Source organism: Neolamprologus brichardi, chromosome 20, assembly GCF_056152115.1.
Source record: "Neolamprologus brichardi isolate AB-2024 chromosome 20, ASM5615211v1, whole genome shotgun sequence".
NCBI lineage: Eukaryota > Metazoa > Chordata > Actinopteri > Cichliformes > Cichlidae > Neolamprologus > Neolamprologus brichardi.
In genome coordinates, this window is record NC_142123.1 from 24,915,396 (window position 1) to 24,932,458 (window position 17,063).

At 40.3% G+C, this 17,063-nt stretch overlaps 1 protein-coding gene across 2 annotated transcripts in view; it reads right to left on the minus strand.

Annotated features, from left to right (window-relative positions):
• Positions 1–17,063, minus strand: part of scube3 (signal peptide, CUB domain, EGF-like 3) — a 75,587-nt gene that overhangs the window by 20,068 nt on the left and 38,456 nt on the right. Inside the window, exons 5-7 of one of the 2 annotated variants that reach the window (XM_006794259.3) lie at positions 12,643–12,792; positions 11,142–11,258; positions 5,363–5,410 (exon numbers count right to left, since the gene is read on the minus strand). In XM_006794259.3, coding sequence (XP_006794322.2) covers positions 5,363–5,410; positions 11,142–11,258; positions 12,643–12,792 — 315 coding nt within the window. The remainder of the gene's footprint in view (positions 1–5,362; positions 5,411–11,141; positions 11,259–12,642; positions 12,793–17,063) is intronic. The other variant, XM_006794260.3, reaches the window with a different exon arrangement.

Below are 17,063 nucleotides of genomic sequence, written 5' to 3' on the forward strand. Positions count from 1 at the left end.
CCATTCAGCAAGCACTTGGTGAGACCAGGAAAAAGAAGCCATCTGCCATCAGTCACTTATGTCTACCATGGGTTCTAAACACAACTTTCCCATATGGAAGAGGCATAACATAATTAACATAATTATCTTTTTTGCTTTTCATTTAATTGTTTTTCTTTTGAGAAGGGAACATACAAAAAAGTAGGGGGCTAAAACCTTTTAGTAAATAAAGGTTTATAAAGTAGTACTGAGGTCTCATAGGGTTAGACTTTTATAAAAATTAGGCCTTTGGCAGATTTTCACTTATTGACATACCATTTTGTCCATGATTACATCATCCTATGGGTTTCCTTCTTTAGTCAGTTTTTCCAGTGGAATGCATTTCTTCTACTGTTTCCAGCCACTGATCTGTCGTCGGAGCATCACATTTTTGCTAGTTTCCTGTTACGGCCCTTTTACATGCAACAGTCAAAACTTTGAGGAGAGGTATACCCTTCCTTCGATCATAGCAAGTATCAGTCAGAAACAAAAACATTACTCTGGGATGATTAAGAATATACAAATGCATGCTCAAAAATGAGAAGAATGTTATCCCAGAACAGCTGTAGTTTTATGCATGACCAAAGAAAAAAATTCCCTTTGCCTGCATCGTCTCCAACATTGTGGTGTAATTGTTTACTTTCATGTGAGCGGTAATAAAGAAACCGATTAGGCTTTTTCATCCAAATTCTCTCCATCATTTAGAAGGACTTGAAGATTGCTTTGCCAATCACTCTCTGGCAAGTCAGAGATTTTAGAGAAGACCAAGCATGTGCCTGGATCCCCTGTTCGCTTAGAAGCCATATAGAGGAATAGAAGATGCCACAGTAAACCTGTTGAACTTAACTGCTAAAACATTTAGAGGGAAAGGTTCTTCTGTCCACAAGATTCAGCCTCATATTTTAATCAAAAGGCTTATAAAACAGTTTTCAGTCTCATGGGCTGGATTTTGACTATTCCACTTGTCTCAATAGTTTATCCTGGCAGAGCAGAGCCGAGTGCAGCCAATCAGGTCTGCTCCTCGACTGGTTCCCCGCTGGGATGTGCGCTTTCACCTTTATCATTTATCTTGTCTGAAAACAGAACCATTTTAAAGTATGCAAATGGCTCTGTTATCTTTAGTCCGCCCCGGGATAATGAGAGCAGCCATGATGAGTTTGTTAAAGGGTCAGACAAATCCTACCTTCAATTAGACGTATTTAAAACAAAAGAAATGATCACTGATTTAAGAAAATGTACGTACAAAAGAGATTAGGTCCATTTAGAAACAGACTGGAGAATGCATTCAGTCTTATAAAAACTGAACTTTGAAGCAAACTGTGGAGTTATGTGTTAAAACGGGCAGCAGCATCTGTCATGTTTGAAGAAACTTCGATAAACTTTTGACAAAACAACAACCATTTCATGTTATCATGCTTTCACTGAGACCAAACCATCTTTCCTCGGTCTCGTGGTTTGGATATTTATCTTTAAAGAACAGAAACTCACTCAGTCAAACTGTTAAATGGTCTAACAGGCTTATTGGTGAGCCACAGCTGAACCCAGCAACCCTGGTATGGATAGATTACAGCAGCTGGCTGGTTTGATTTTACTTGATGACTTGCACCCTTTATATACAGTTTCAGTTTCTTCGTTCTGGAAATAAGCTTCTAATTAGCCCTCATTCAGAGAAGAAGAAGAAAAAAAACAATCATGGTTTTGCCATCTACCTGATGCTGTGTAAATTCTCCATTATTATTTCTTCATATCTCTCTCTTTATGTTGAGTTACACTTATCTGTTCCCCATCATCTTTGTTTGTTTTAAAATATATATATGTGCATTCAAGGATGGATGACTCACTTACTGCAGGCCAGATCTACTTAGGACTACAAATGAAGTAACATGAACCTGAACCTAAGACCGAAATGAAAGAATTCTTATAAATCTTTATAACAATTTATTTTTCTTCAATAAGACTGAGGTGGAATTTTTTTGAATGCATTTCCATTATGTTGTCTACTCTTAGTAGTCAGTAAATCAGAGCGATGCTGCCTCGGATCCTCTGCAGGAGAATGATGGCTCACGATACGATACCCCAGTCACAACCCAAACTTGAGCGTGTAACACTGTGGGTTCGCATAATTGCAAAGTGTGAGCAGAGACGGTTGGCAGACGAGACGCTGTCAGGACATGCCTCCAAAACGCTTAGTCAGGCAGCCATTTCACCAAACTGTAATGATCATGTGTTAAGAGAGCAAAGAAATATTTTTGACATTATGGCTTTTGTGAAGAGAGGGGAGAGACGCGCACTCTGGTATGTTTGTCGGTTTGTGTGATTTGGATGCACACCAGCCACATCTACAGTGCACTGGGCTGGGAGAGGCAATTACAGTAACAGTGGGCTGACTTTTCTAAATATCCTTCATTATAATCTGCAGGGTGTTTGCTCTGATGCTGGGCCTCTGTATTATATCTCATACAGAGAGCTTCAGCCAGTGTACACAAGCTTTTAACAGAAGCCACATGATTTTAGCTGTAGCACGTCTTCAGTTACATCAGCTTGTCATCAGACATTTATGACGACTGCAAACAAAAGACATCAAAGGATGAGGGGATAGAATTTAGCAAAACGCACAAGGCGAAGCCCGCTTTGGAGTTGATCACTGATTGTCAGGTGGACGAAGAAGCATAAAACCATAAAGCCAGAGGAAAGTTACTCACATGGTACAGGGTTTCTCACATTAGGGGAGCGCTCTCTCAGTAAAATAAAGCCCACAATAAGAAAAAAAACCTAAGACTGTAAAAGTTCTGGCGTCTCGAGAAAGTTCTGGATTTGCAACCACAAAGTGGTACAGTAACAGAGAAAATTAGGAGACAAACCTTTTAAGCAGCATGCAAAAATATGTTTCTGGCTGCGTATGTCTCCATTTCAAGAAAAGAAAGAACCCTGAAACTAGGACACAAATATCTTAATATAGGTCAGACTGTTATACTGGAGAATGTGAGGAACTCTGTGTTCATGTACATACAACAGCAACAACTAGTAACTTAAAACACTACCGGTTTGCTTCTTACCTTGAACGGGCTCCTACTCCTCTGAGAACAATCCTCCTCCCTCAGTTTCTTACATGGTGTAATTAAATCGTAAATCTCTTTGATGTATCAAGGTTTGATATGTCTTCGCAGATTTATGAGTTTATTTTTCCTGGCATCCTTGCCTGCATTTGTATTAAAACACAGCTCATCCCGAAAATTGGGATGAATTGCATTAGTGATATTATCAAGGTACAATACCGATTGTCTGCTTTCCCCTCGACACGTGTTCCATTGTTCATTTTACAGCAAATGTAGTGGAACAAATTACTTTTGGCCACAATGTAGAAAAAGAAACACTGCAATTGATCATTTTCAGCAATTTTAGACACAAGTTTACATGTGTATGAAAAATCAAGTTGGGGAGTGTTCTGTGTTTTATCTTTTGTATGAAGCAGTGCTGAATCACGGACACGTTATTGGCTCCCTTACCAGAGCTAATAGGCCGTGGTGATGGAGTTCAGGAACACCAAAGCTGAGTGTTTGGAAAAATTGCAAGCTTAATTTCACTCACATCAAAATACAAATAAAGACAAAGTCTTTGGTCTGTGCTCTTGATGTTTTGGAGTTTTAAAAAAGACTACTTGCATTTGTGCTGGTACAGTACTGTGAACGGAGAAATAGTTCAGTCTTTCTGAAGGTCTTTCAAAGTTTGCCTTTGGAGATTGACTGCTTTTGAACTCATGCTCACTCCAGTTCTTGTACCTAACCATTTTCAGAGGAATTTTTTTTATTTTTGACTGTTTGTTAGGCCACCTAAACACCGACCTATGAATTATTCAAGCATAAAAAGGCAAGCGATCAAAGGAATAAACCAGTGCTGTGGCTACACATCACAGAAAAATTAGCAAAGACACAATTTTACATTGTATTTTCATTTATTATTAGGCTGCTATTGTTTATTATTACTAGCAGACTGTCAAAAAAACATACAATTTGCTATTTTATTTAAAAATGCCACAGATAACTTAATTTGACAGGTGTAAAATAGTATTTTTGCACCAACAGGGGGATTATCAAACACCTATACCCAAGATGCAGTTGGCACTTCAGCTGATCCTTCTACTGTTCACTGCAGCCTCATCAAAAATGGTTTCAGTGGAAGGCTAACTGTCAAGAAGCCATTCGTAAGGAAAGTAAAAAGGGAGAAAGGCTGAATGTATGTCCAACTAGGTACACAAATAGTATTTTTCCCCTGCCCCCGGAAAGAGATACAACAGCGAGTTACAGCCATCTTTAAAACATGGTGGCGGCTCTGTCATGGTTGCAGCTGTGTTACTTTGCAACATTGTCATCTGTCTTAATTTTTCAGCCTGTCATTGATCCCAAACACACTGCCAGCGCAGGAAAAGCATACTGGGAGAGGGGGGAAAAAAACCCACAGGTGAATACAATCAATTATGGATTGGCCTCTCTAGAGGCCGGACCTCAACATTATGGGATCATCTTCACAGAAAACTGAGCAAAAGGCAGCCAACATCCATAGAAAAACTTTGAACATCTATAACAAAGACTAGAAAATTATCCTTAAAGACTACTTAAAGAAATTAAAGAAGGCTTGCTTCAGAGAATAAATGTGATCATACCAAATATTGCCTTTCAGGCTTGTTAGAATTCCCCAAACTCTGTACTCTAGACTTTAAGTTACTGATTATATGGAAAAAAAAAATTGTCCCCATGTGTGATTTATCATCATATACTATATAATTAGGTTAGATATAATTAGATGGTTAACATTTCATCGGGAATGCTGCTTCATGGAGAATGTTTTGCTTCACCCAAAAGCAGCATTATATGGGTTTTCTTTTTGGCATAAAAAGGAAATAGAAAATCTGCCGGTTATTAACTTTCATCTTAATGAAACCATTTGAGAATTACCGAGGGGAAATTTCCCGATTGTAGCGCCTCATAACTTATAAGCATATCAGTTGTTGGAAGCATCAGATAAATATAGCAGAGCAAAAGCTACAATACTGGAAGGTGGCAAATATTAACCACCTTTCTGTATCTCTATAATTTTGTATCTTGCTCGTACTGCTGGTCAGTGGCTCCCTGTTTGCAGCTGTGTTTTGAAAAGGAGTGGTTTGACACAGGCAGTGGGTGTTATTGAGAGGGCATTCACAGAAAGGAGAGGAAGGTGATTAGGTCAAGGGTCAAAGGGACGATGTGGTAAGGGGAAGGGCCTGATCAGTGTCTTCTAGGTTAGCCTCCACTATTCACCACACCTACATACCCCCAGAGAGAGAGGAGTCAGAGGAGCACATATTTACCATTAGGGAACAGCTGTGGGGGTGCCTGGGACTGGACACTCCTCTCCCCTGCATGCACGTACACACACGCATGCACACACACACATTGTTAAAAACACCACTTTAGTTCTATGTACATTTAAACCACAAAGGATTTGTGTCTTACACCAAGCAGTTCTCACTCCTGACTCGTCACATACTGACACTTTGTTAAGACCCATTAATGTCACATTTTAATGCACTGAGTGTCATTCTGTCATTTTTTAATACAGAGGGTAATTTAAAAGATTTCGATAGGTTCCTCACCTTCTTATGTCTGGTTTAGGCTACATCGTATCAACTGTATTATGGCCCAAACTGTACAGAAGATCATTTTATCCCGAAAAATGTGTCTTAAATCTCTATGACTGTTGAGTTATTTCTGTAATATGAGCACAGAAATCTACACCAGTCATTGAAAAACTAAATATAATGAAGCAAAAGAGGAATTAGGTTGGTGGTGTAGCAAGGTGGAACTGCCAAATGGTGTAACACCATAGACAAGCCAGTGTCATTAACATCACTTTTTTTTTTTTTTTTACATTCCTTCCCCCAAAATAGCAAGCTTGTGCCCTGCTCCCTAATGACATCACAAATGTTGTGGAAAAACTGCAAGCATGACTGATCACGGAACAGTGCCTAGTCTGTCGTGTCTCTCAGTCACACACAAAAAAAAACTATATTTTATGACTATAATTGCAAAATCTGATGAGTGGCCAGACAAAAACACTGTCTTGTCTGAAACTGTTCTGAAGTAGACGCCATTAAACTGCAGGCAAATGTGCTCTGTTGGCATTGTTACTGTTGCAGAATGAAAAACTGATGTAACCAAGAAGCAGAGATGCTTTTTGCAGACAGGAAAAGTTTGCCTTTGAACTTTTGGCAATTTTGCAAAACACTGTATTTTAACCTTTAACCACCAACCATCATCTTTTCCTAACCTTGGTTAATTAACCCTAACCTAAAGACCAGGTTTATTGCCCTATCATTGCCAAGAAGCTACAGGGGGAAAATAAATCAAATCAAATTATAACAAATTTATTTAAAAAAAATGGCCCATAGACTGTACATAAATGATGGATGTATCCAGACTGAAGTAATCCATTCTGCTTTGGAAGACTCCGCTTGGGCATTTCCGTCTCCATCACCATAAACTCATCAGGAAAAACTCTACTCAGGTCATAAATGAATTTTGACAAGGATGATGTTTATTTATTTGGACATTTCTGCAATCAAATGAGTCGCCCCCTGCTGGTGATTAGAAACAGTAGACTTATGGCACTTTGTCACTGGCTTCAATTTATGCCCTTTAAAATGTGACCAAAATGGGTCCAGAAAAATCATCATTACTTGACGAGTTGCCAGCAGCAGTGAGCTGGCTATGCAAAATGAGAACTAATTTGATGCTCTGCACCTTATTCCCAGCATCATGGTAACTCTGTTTCCCAATCCATTCTTACTGGAAAATAAATACTGTGTGAAGACAGCCTAACACCTTTAATGGGAAATGTGTTTGTTTCTTTCTTTCCTCTTTTACAGAGTGATGGGGGGAGGGGAACACCCTGAAGACATGGCCTTTACCACCATTCTCCTGCTGCACAGTTAATGGAGGGGATTGTTTTTACCTTGATAAAGATGGGCATATTTTATTAATGGCGTGGAACACAATCTTGTGTATTTGAAAGCAGACACAGTGGAAAAGTCAACTGAGAGCTGGCTGTTTTGGATTTTATTTTTTATTTTATTTATTCTTTAATTTTTTTTTAAACGTAGGTTATGAAAACCGTTACTGAATAAATGCTTTTCATTTTTCAGGTTTGACACACTGTTGCCTCAGCACACATTGAGCTTAGCCTGATAGTTGGCACAGCCACAAACGGCACAACTTGTTTCTGATCTCCGCAGCATGTCGGAAAAATGCTACAAGGCCACTTTTTCAGGTCATCCAGCTATCGCTGGGTAGTAGGAGGCTGAGGTATGTTCACATTATCCCATTTACCGAGTGACAGGTTGTGCTCACACGTTATGTATTTCCAGAAGGCTTCAGAACACTCACCAACTCATACAGAAACCAGTTCAGTGAAATGAATAACGAGAATTAATGAAAAGCATCATGGAGTAGGGAATAAGGTGGATTGCATGGATGATAAGGGACTACCTCTCTTGCATTAAACAAATCATTAATGTTCATTTATGCTGGAAGGTGATAATGACATTAGAGAATGACATTATGCTGTTGCAAAAGAAAACAGGCGCTCGCTGGTAACAAATGAACAAACAGATTAATCATTTCCAAATCCTGTCAACAAACTGATAATGAAAGTTCCTGCTCTGAATTAAAGGGTGACATTTCAAGGCAAAAGTGTTACCTTGCAACATGCACTCATGCAAATACATATTCCACACAGCGCAAAGAAAAGGCAGCGGGATCGTTTGTGTGTGAGATGAGGCTTTTGCTAGTTAGTATGAGCACTGTGAGCCTTGACAGACAGACAGCGAGTGGTGGTTAGTGCCGCAAGCTGAAAGTCAGGGACAGCCAGATTCATTTCTGCACTTTATAGGGTCTTTTATGGTCAGATCATTTCAGAATTAATGTTGTTAGGCTGTTAAGTCAAGTCTCTAAACACTGTCAGTGGCCTAGCCATATAATTTATGTGGTGCCAATAAAAATAATTTCAGAAAGCATTACTGTCCTTTTGTTTTCATCTCCTCTGTAATTTATGTCAAATTATGACTTTTAATTGACTGGCTTTTACTTCAACAAACTGCTCCAGCAAAACTTGCTCAGCGAATGCCATTTCTACAGTCGTCTGAGTGTATATTTAGCTTCAACTACAGGCACACATTTTAGTATGCAGTCCATGCACACTCACCCATGATATAGCTAGGGTGGAGGACTGGGTGCACATTGCCGAATAGAAAATGGCTGTTTGAGACTAAAATTGCAGGAAGATTTTTGACTCTTATCCCTGCAGGAATTATTTTAAATCACTCACGCACACCCCTGTAATTAAAGCAGGTATTCTCTGAATTGGTCACTCTGGAGTCCACAGCCCTTTTAAGGTGCCAGATGAAGAAGTAGATGTTAGATGCACAAGTCAAACTGTAACACTGTAAAGCATGCAGAGTTCACACCTAGAGCCATGCTTCCACCAATGTGTCCCAATCCCAACATGCAGCATCCAGAAACGGTAATTCTCAGCGCGCAGAGGACAGGGCACAGCGAGACACGTCTGAATACACCGCAGACCACCCGAAATGAGAGCAATGTGTTTATGTTATGGGCATGTGCCTGAATACTGCATGTGTTTACATGCATGTGATGCATGCATGCAGGATATGTACTGTATGTTTGTGTGGTTGTTTGTATAGCTTTCACTTTGTATTAGAAAATGCATCTCTCAACTCTCTTTGTGTGCGTGCGTGTGTCTTACGTAGTGCGGACAACTCTTCAGATGATTGAACTCCTGAGCATGTCTGCATCTGACTGCCATTTGTGGATGTTTATGATTTGCTGTGCTAACATCATGAATGCTTCCACATGATGGCCGCTCCTTTCCGATACCTGGACTTCACTTGATACAAAGACCGTGAAGAAAACGGGTTTTCTAGAACCGTTGTGAAAAATCTGACTTTAAGGAGCGTGTGTTAGTGTATGTGTGAGTGAGAGGGGATGTGTGCCACCCGTCAGCCTTCCTGATACAAACATTTTCAGCTAGAGCATCATCAGAGCTGAGAACAGAGGGATAAAGAACAAACACTTCCAAATAGAAAGGCATATGGTGCATTATTACAAAATGCATCACTAAGCACAGGGAGGGAGATTCATCACAAAAATGAATGAAAATGTGCAGAACTCGTTTGAAACACCCGGGAAAATAGACTAAAGAGTGAAGGTAAAGCATACTGAAAGAGCCCACCTGCCTAACAACAAAGCCACTGACAAGGCAAAAGCTGCTTTGCAATAATTTACTTTGCTGTTGCTTTTGGATGAAGTATGAGGAGACTAAATCAATCAATAGTGAGGCTAAACAGGCGTGTATTTTCACGTTGTGCTGTTTCTATGGATACCCTCTACTGTCTATAAATCATTTACTATTGCTGAATGCGTTGGCTGAAAAGGTATTATCGCTGCATGTCATGCAGACATGTAAAAACACAATAAACCCAGTAGGCCCTTTTTTCTGACTTTAAGAACAATGATGTTAAAAACAATACAATATTGTAATATTAATTTAGAATTTAAATTGATCCACTGGCTCAAAGACAGATTTTTTGCTTTTATACACTGAAATAAAAGTTCAAAAGCAGAGCTGTATTTATTGCGTTTTGTTTTCACTGGAGGGATAAAGTTATTGTATTATTCAATTTATTTATGAATCTTTCATTGTCTTAGAAACCTCACAGAGTTACTTATAGTGCATAGCAGCAGTGCCTCATTGAATGCCTTCCAACCTTCTTGTCACTCACTCTCTCGCCTGTGGTTCACGATGCAGAGTGTTTGTTTTATTGAGGTTTTATTCTCTATTATGGAGTTTGTCAAAAGAAGCGCCCCTGCGCCCTCTCTCCACCACTGTAACTCCAGACTCTGCGGGGGGAAATCAGAGATTTTAACTGGCTGACTGCTTCCTAATCTGGCAAACCAAATGTAAATTTCATTCTGCCTTGAATAAGACTGGTAAAGACGTATAATTTCGTTGCGGAGAACTTTGTGGCATCCTCTTGGCCTAGGACAGCACAGCAGTAATGACAGGTTGGCTGACCAGACCTTGACACAGGTCTGGCTCTCATCAGGGCTGCGGTATTAAAGGAGATCCAGAAACACTGAAATGATCAGCCACTACCCAAACCAGGCTCTCAAACTTAGCAGCCACCGAAACCGAGCAATCGCCTCGCCAGTCTGCTCTGCAGGCGAACCTAAACATGTTTTTCTTCATAGGAATACGTCTCATCCAAATTACTTAGGCTCCAGTTACAAAAATTTGTCCTAAATGGGTTTGTAGTGTAAACAGAAACTATTAATGACACTCTGGTTAAATAGGCGGATAAAATAAAAGGTCTCTCTGCAGCAGCAGTCAGTCTCAGATTTACACCTGAACAAGTTTTTAATGTTCCATGGTTGCTGATGAAAAATCTGTGCATTTCTGCATGGCTAGGCTAGATACATGTTTACATAGACCTGCGCTTCGACTCTTCTGCAACTCACAGCTCCCATCTGATTTAAAACTGCCCTTCACAACAGCTCAATATGCCTGAGTAGCTGAATGATTTTTACTCAACATAAGTCAACTGAGGCAAACACTGATAAATGCCAGTGGAAGGTTAGGTCAGGCGTTTGAGTTAATCCCCAATGGGAAGCAGTGGAGGAAATGACCCAAGGGCTAATAGAAGGTGTGCGTCTGACATGGCTGAGAAAAAAAGAGGAAAAGGCACAGTGTCCAGTAAAAAGGAAGAGGAGAAGCCAAGGCAGATGCAGGGGCTGAGAGGTTACTGGAGCAGCAGTAGGAGAGGGAAAAGCACAGTGGGTGGTAGCCTTTTGTCCTTGCATGTCACAGATCAAGAGAAAAGGCTCAGGGATACAGTTATTTTAACGAGGCCTGTTTCTCAACTTGCATTTTATCACATAAAACTCATTTCAAACGTTAATTAAATTTGCTGTGGGAAATTGGGTGCCAAGCTAATCATTCGTAATTTTACATTTTCTCATTCAAAAGCTATTATTTCTTCCCCTTGGTAGCTGCATTGGGGTGAGATGACTCACCTACACAAGTCTTTCCATCGCTGTGCAGGACAAACTTCATGTGGCAAGAACACTTGGGGCCCTGGTCAGTCTCCTCACAGATGTGCTGGCAACCCCCATTGCCGTAGTTGCACGTCACTGGGAAAGGACACGTAGTTAACACAAATGGTACTTTGAGGATTACGCACAGTCTAAGTTATTCATTTGAAAGTCAGTGTGGAGAGGAGAAAGGAAACAGAGGGGGAGAGATGGTATGACACGAAAACAAAATATGCACATTTAGATGGGACAATCTAACACGCACTCTTTCTCTGGGCCATATGCTCTGTGACGTAAACACTGCAGGCTCAGTTTAGCCCTCTTTAAAATGTGCACAGAGTAATGTTTCCAATTGAGTTTCTCGAGGTGAGCTGAAAACTGAAATTATTACAGAGGCGAGAATGGCGCCTGGAGTTACCATGATTATCGTTTAACCTCAGAAATTGTACAATAAGACGCTAACAGCGCAATAAGAGCTCTGAAAACGAATGCGACCTCTAGACATCCAACAGCATCGTCTTTGTTTATTCAATGCTATTTACACCTGGACTTAGATTAAGGTCAAAATCTGTGCAGCATAATACTAGGTAGAGCGTGTATTGATTTCCATATTCCCCACCTCAGGTTCTGAATCCATGTTAATTAAATAAACTCCTCCTCTTGGTTAATTAATTTATATCTACCACTTAATCTTTTTATCCTCCTGACTACACTGAAGGTTGGAGTTGGAGACACTCAACAAGCAAGCAGCTGAGCTTTAATCCTTTTCATTCATTCTACAAAATATGCAAAAGCTTTAAAGTCATTAAAACACTATACACGTAATGACATTTCATAAGTACTAAGTAAAATTTCTCGTCCAAGTTTCTGTGTTCAGGCGAGGGGAGCGTTAAGTTTGGCACTTTTAACACACCTGTGATGACAGAGTGAAAAAGAGCACGAGCGAGCCTAGGCTTCTACCGCCATCCTGTCTGCACCCTACCATCCCTGCGCCTTTTGCCCTTTTCCTGGGCTGTCACAGAAAAACTATAGAATAACACTTCTCCAATCCTTATCCAAACACAGACAAATCCCCCATCAGCCCTGGCCCCAGCTCTGACAGGATGATCTCGGTTGCACAGCAACAGGAAGTGTGCACTGTCCGTCAGAGCAGTCCCCTTCGAGTAACCTCCACATGCTTGCCCCGGTTGTGTAAATGATTGCTACTCATCTGATAAACATGTTTTTCTTTACAAGGACTATTCCGAAGATTAGTCACGGCTTGGTAATGCAACATAAATGTCAGTTGCCAACTTTAAATGTGATGGAAGGCATTTGTGGAATGAGTGCAATTATCCATAATCGGCTAGTTTCCAACCCCAATCACCTTTTCATGAGGAACCTATAAACCATCCTTCTGACATGTTTCCCTGTGTGTGTGTGTGTGTGTGTCTGTCTTTAATAGAGGGAGTAAGTAAAAGTGCTTAGGGTTGAGACGACTTACGCTTGCAGTCCTTCATGTTACGTGTGAGCTGGAATCCCGGTCGACACTCGCAGGAGATGCCACCCTTCTGCGTTTCCCTGCAGATGTGTGCACACCCATGATTCTTGTCCATACAGGTGGGTCCCTCGTTTTTTGTGCCATCTGGTTGCACTACGAAGGAATTTGTAGACAGAGTTTTAATCGCAACTGCCCAACACACAATTTTTCTAAAGCCAGAGATCACTGACTAAACTAAGAATTTGACTTTTAATTTGAAAACACAGAAGACATAAGTGGGGTGGAAAAGCCTTGCTCAGATGCCTTGCACACATTCTACCCTTCAGTGCCTCATATGCCTACTGGTGGTGACTGATATGCCCAGTTACCCCTTTACAAAGATTCAGGCCCTTGTTGGAACATGCAGGCTATAAAAAGGAGGCTGCCTGCAGAAAGGATAAAACTCCCAGCAGGAGCTGATCCCGTAGACCTGTAATTTTAATTGAGGTAATCCCCCATAAAGAAAAGAACACAATGAAAAACCCTTCTTGGTTAAATTCTCCCTGTTGAGACTGAGATCAAAAGGGATTGCGCTAAAGGAGGGGTGTCAGTGCACATTTTCATGAGTCATCAAGGTTGAAGCACTTCAGTAAGAGCACGACAAAACCTCTCATACAACACAAAATAAAAGACACTGAAAAAAGGCCTTTCATCATTTAAAGCTTTACTTAACATGACACACAATGATGCGTCATTTCAGTGCGATGTATAAATGCTTGATGAACGGGCACAACAGACACCCAGCATACATTTCCATCCCTCGTGTCATAAATTATAACACAAATGGTGCAGTGCTCTCTGCATAAAGCTGACATCTTTGCAGAATACGACTGATATTCAACTTATCCGTTGTGAAACCTTTCCTCCACTACAGATGCAGTGACAAACCTCAGCTCTCAGGCTCATTAAAAACCAAACAGATCTCCATCCCTTTCCTTTCCTTTCCTTTTCCTTTCCTTTCCTTTCCTGGGGTACAGGGAGGCAGTGAGCAAAAGACATCTCCATTAATGTCTCATTAAATCTGCTGTCACGCTGAAGGGTGTTTGGAGGTCTAACTTTTTTAATTAGCCAACTTTTTGCTATATATTGATGCATTTGCATATGTGCATGTAAGTGTCAACAGCTAGTAAAGAACATATAACCTTGTGCACTCTTCCTGAACACTGTAAATGTAGTGGCTCAGTTGTCTTGCCAGCTATATGCTGTCATATAGTAAACTCCTTGTTCCTGCCTCAGGGATTATAAAGAGAAGGCAATCTCAGTTTGACAGAACAAGTTTTTACATTATTCTGTCCCTAACTACCCATTTGTCTGCCACAATAACCTCCTCTGATTATGCCCTTTTGTTTTCCAGATGTTTTGCCAAAAAGAAGTACCCTCTTATTTTATACATTTCCACTCATGGCTGTTGTCAGGAATCCATTCCGAGTCTCTCTTTGCTTCAAGGAGCTGACAACGTGAATGTGATAGACAATTCTGACCCCCTTGTTAAATACTGTCCATCACTTTAAGTCTGTCAACAAGTGTCACAAGGTCATGCAATCCTCTCAGACTTTCCTGTCTGAGCTGTTGATGTTCTGGCAGACAGGGTGAACTATCAGACACCAACTGCAACAACAGCTTTCACGGGAGCACAAAGACTCGGCGCTGAACAAACACTGAGCCAAAAGGAAAAAGGGCACGGCTGAGCGAAGTGAACATGAATGAGCATCAATAGAGCAGCTGCTTTAAAGCACTGCAAATTTCCCCGTGAGTCATGTGGATATTTAAGTAGGATATGGAATTCAATGGTCCCCTTTCTTGACTGCGTCTATCTGAGGCCAGAGCAAGAAACATACCGCTCTGAACTTAACAAAGGATTGAATTTCCAGCTACTCCCAAATGGACCAAAGATTATTTACTAAGGTTGTATTATGCATCCCAAAGCTCACTTCACTCTCCCTTCATTTTTATGCAGCCCCTCTACCCCAATGCTACAGACCCATCCATCAATAACATGTCAGGTTGGGGCCAGAACCTAGGCCTTCGACTCTCTGAGGACCAATAAAAGGCAAAGTGTTGACACAATGGCCCTTTTCTCCAGGCTAGTCTCACCTATCATCCACCATGTGCACTTTCTTCTAACTTGCTGCCAAAAGCCTCCAGTTTTTATCATTACTAAATGATGGGAAGCAGAAAGAAAAACATGCTTTTATATAGAGTTGGACAGGAAAGCGAAGAAGAGAAATAATACGACTTAAAAAAAAAAAAAAAAAGGAAACACACATGCCATCATCCACTAACACAATGTGCTGAGCCATAAAACATAACTCTATATGTAGAAAGCAATAAAAACTATCACAGGACACTTTATAGGCAGAAAACTGGACAGGAAATAGAGTCTAAAGTATTGGAACAGAGCAGGAGACACTCAAGATGTGATGGGTTTTCACCCAAGCTCAAACAGGATAGGCATTTTCAAAAAGGAAATATTTCAGGATAGGCATTTTCTTCCCTTTGTACTAGAAAAGAAAACACAGAAATTAAAGAACCCTAGTTTTTTCTATTACAACAATTTGTGACCTCTATACCAAACGTTTAGTTCATTACTAGAAGTAACGCATTAAGAGCAACAGCAGATGTTGAAGGGATAGCGAGGGATTTGGAGGAAACATACTCTCTATAAAAAGAAGGCATATCCAACATCTAATTATTATAACTACTAATTCATGTCTTTGGACGGTGGGAGGAAGCCGGAGTACCAGGAGGGAACCCACGCAAACACGAGGAGAACATGCAAACTCCACACAGAAAGACCCCGGCCTGATGGTGGAATTGAACTCAGGACCTTCTTGCTGTGCGGCAACAGTGCTAACCACCGTGCCACCGTTGCCACAAGGTTGCTTGTGTACAAAGAGAGCCTTTTTCCCCCCCTAGTCAAGCCCTGTGACATCCCCTTTTTTCTGAACATGTGAACTTATTCTGATCTATGATTAGCATAATAATAATAATAATAATATGTCGGATCATATTCAGGGGTGGGATAGCTCTAAAACAATCACTGAATGCACATGTGTAAACATAGCTTTAGAAGATATATAATAATATGGTATTATAATCTACCTGGAGCTGTCAGTTGTTCATGTCTGGTGAAAGCTGCCATGCTTAAAAAATTGTTTAACTGGAATTCAATCAAAATTCTGAGGTTTATTTTATTCATATGAGTGAGCTACAATCAAAGTTAAGAAAATACATAAATATATATATATATATTAAGGCTCTAACCATGGCTATAAAAGAAGTATATATTGACTATTGCACAGTTTTATAGAACCATTACAGCTCTAATCCCAGTCCTAAGCTCATCACTCATTCCAAGAAACCGATAAAGAAATCAGTTTATAGTGCCTTTAAGAGTATGGCAACAGCATAGACACACATCAAGAGATCACTTATTTAGTAGTGCTTCCCATGCAATGAGATCATGCTTAACCTCCTAGGACCTGGCATTGACATATGTGGACATCACATTTTGGGATGTCTACACCAAAATAATACATTTTGCTCTACAAGGGCCTGATATCCAGATATGAGGACATTATTTAAAAATTTAAAATGAATGTCCTCATATGTGGATCTCATTTCTCTCAGAAACAAAAATCAGGTTAAAAAAAAAAATGTTTTTACATTCATCAGGTCCCAACATGCCCAAATATCAAAGAGAAATTAAAAATGCATGCCATGGAAGAGTTCAGGTCTTAGGAGGTTAATTGCCAGTATTCTTACACTAAAGTAAATGAACAGAAACCGCATGATCCTCCAGGATAAAGTCTCACTCGGTTTGTGTGTTTGTCAATAAGAGGAACTTCAGCTTAATATGTGAGATCAGCCACAGTGCCTGCAGGACACAGCTTTAGGTGCAGGTCACATCCAAAAGATACCTTTCTGAAAACCATCAGTTCAGGACAATGAGTAGTGAAGGTACCTAAGGATTTACTGATGATAGAAACTCCACTGGATAGGTCAGTCTAAATGGATAGCTGTGTGGAGAGACTGACTGGCACTCAAATCATTTTCTAAGCCTTGGGCTTGCTGGCTTAGACAGTGCAGTTAACTCCACAGCTTGCGAGCAAATGAACAAGCTATTTCTGCTGCCCTCTTATAACCCAGACCGGCTCTTTAATAAATTGCAAAAATGGACTTATGTACCATTTTTTAAAAACATCTCTATCTTGCCAGAAACAATTTTACTGGACTGTATGTTACACAACGGAGCTAGGGACTCTGTAGGAGCCTGCAGCTCCTTTGAGATAAAACCGGCCTATGAAGAAAATAACCATAAACTATTGACAGCAGGATATTATGAGTTTTAACACAACATGAGAAACTAAGCCAAAAAAAGAAGA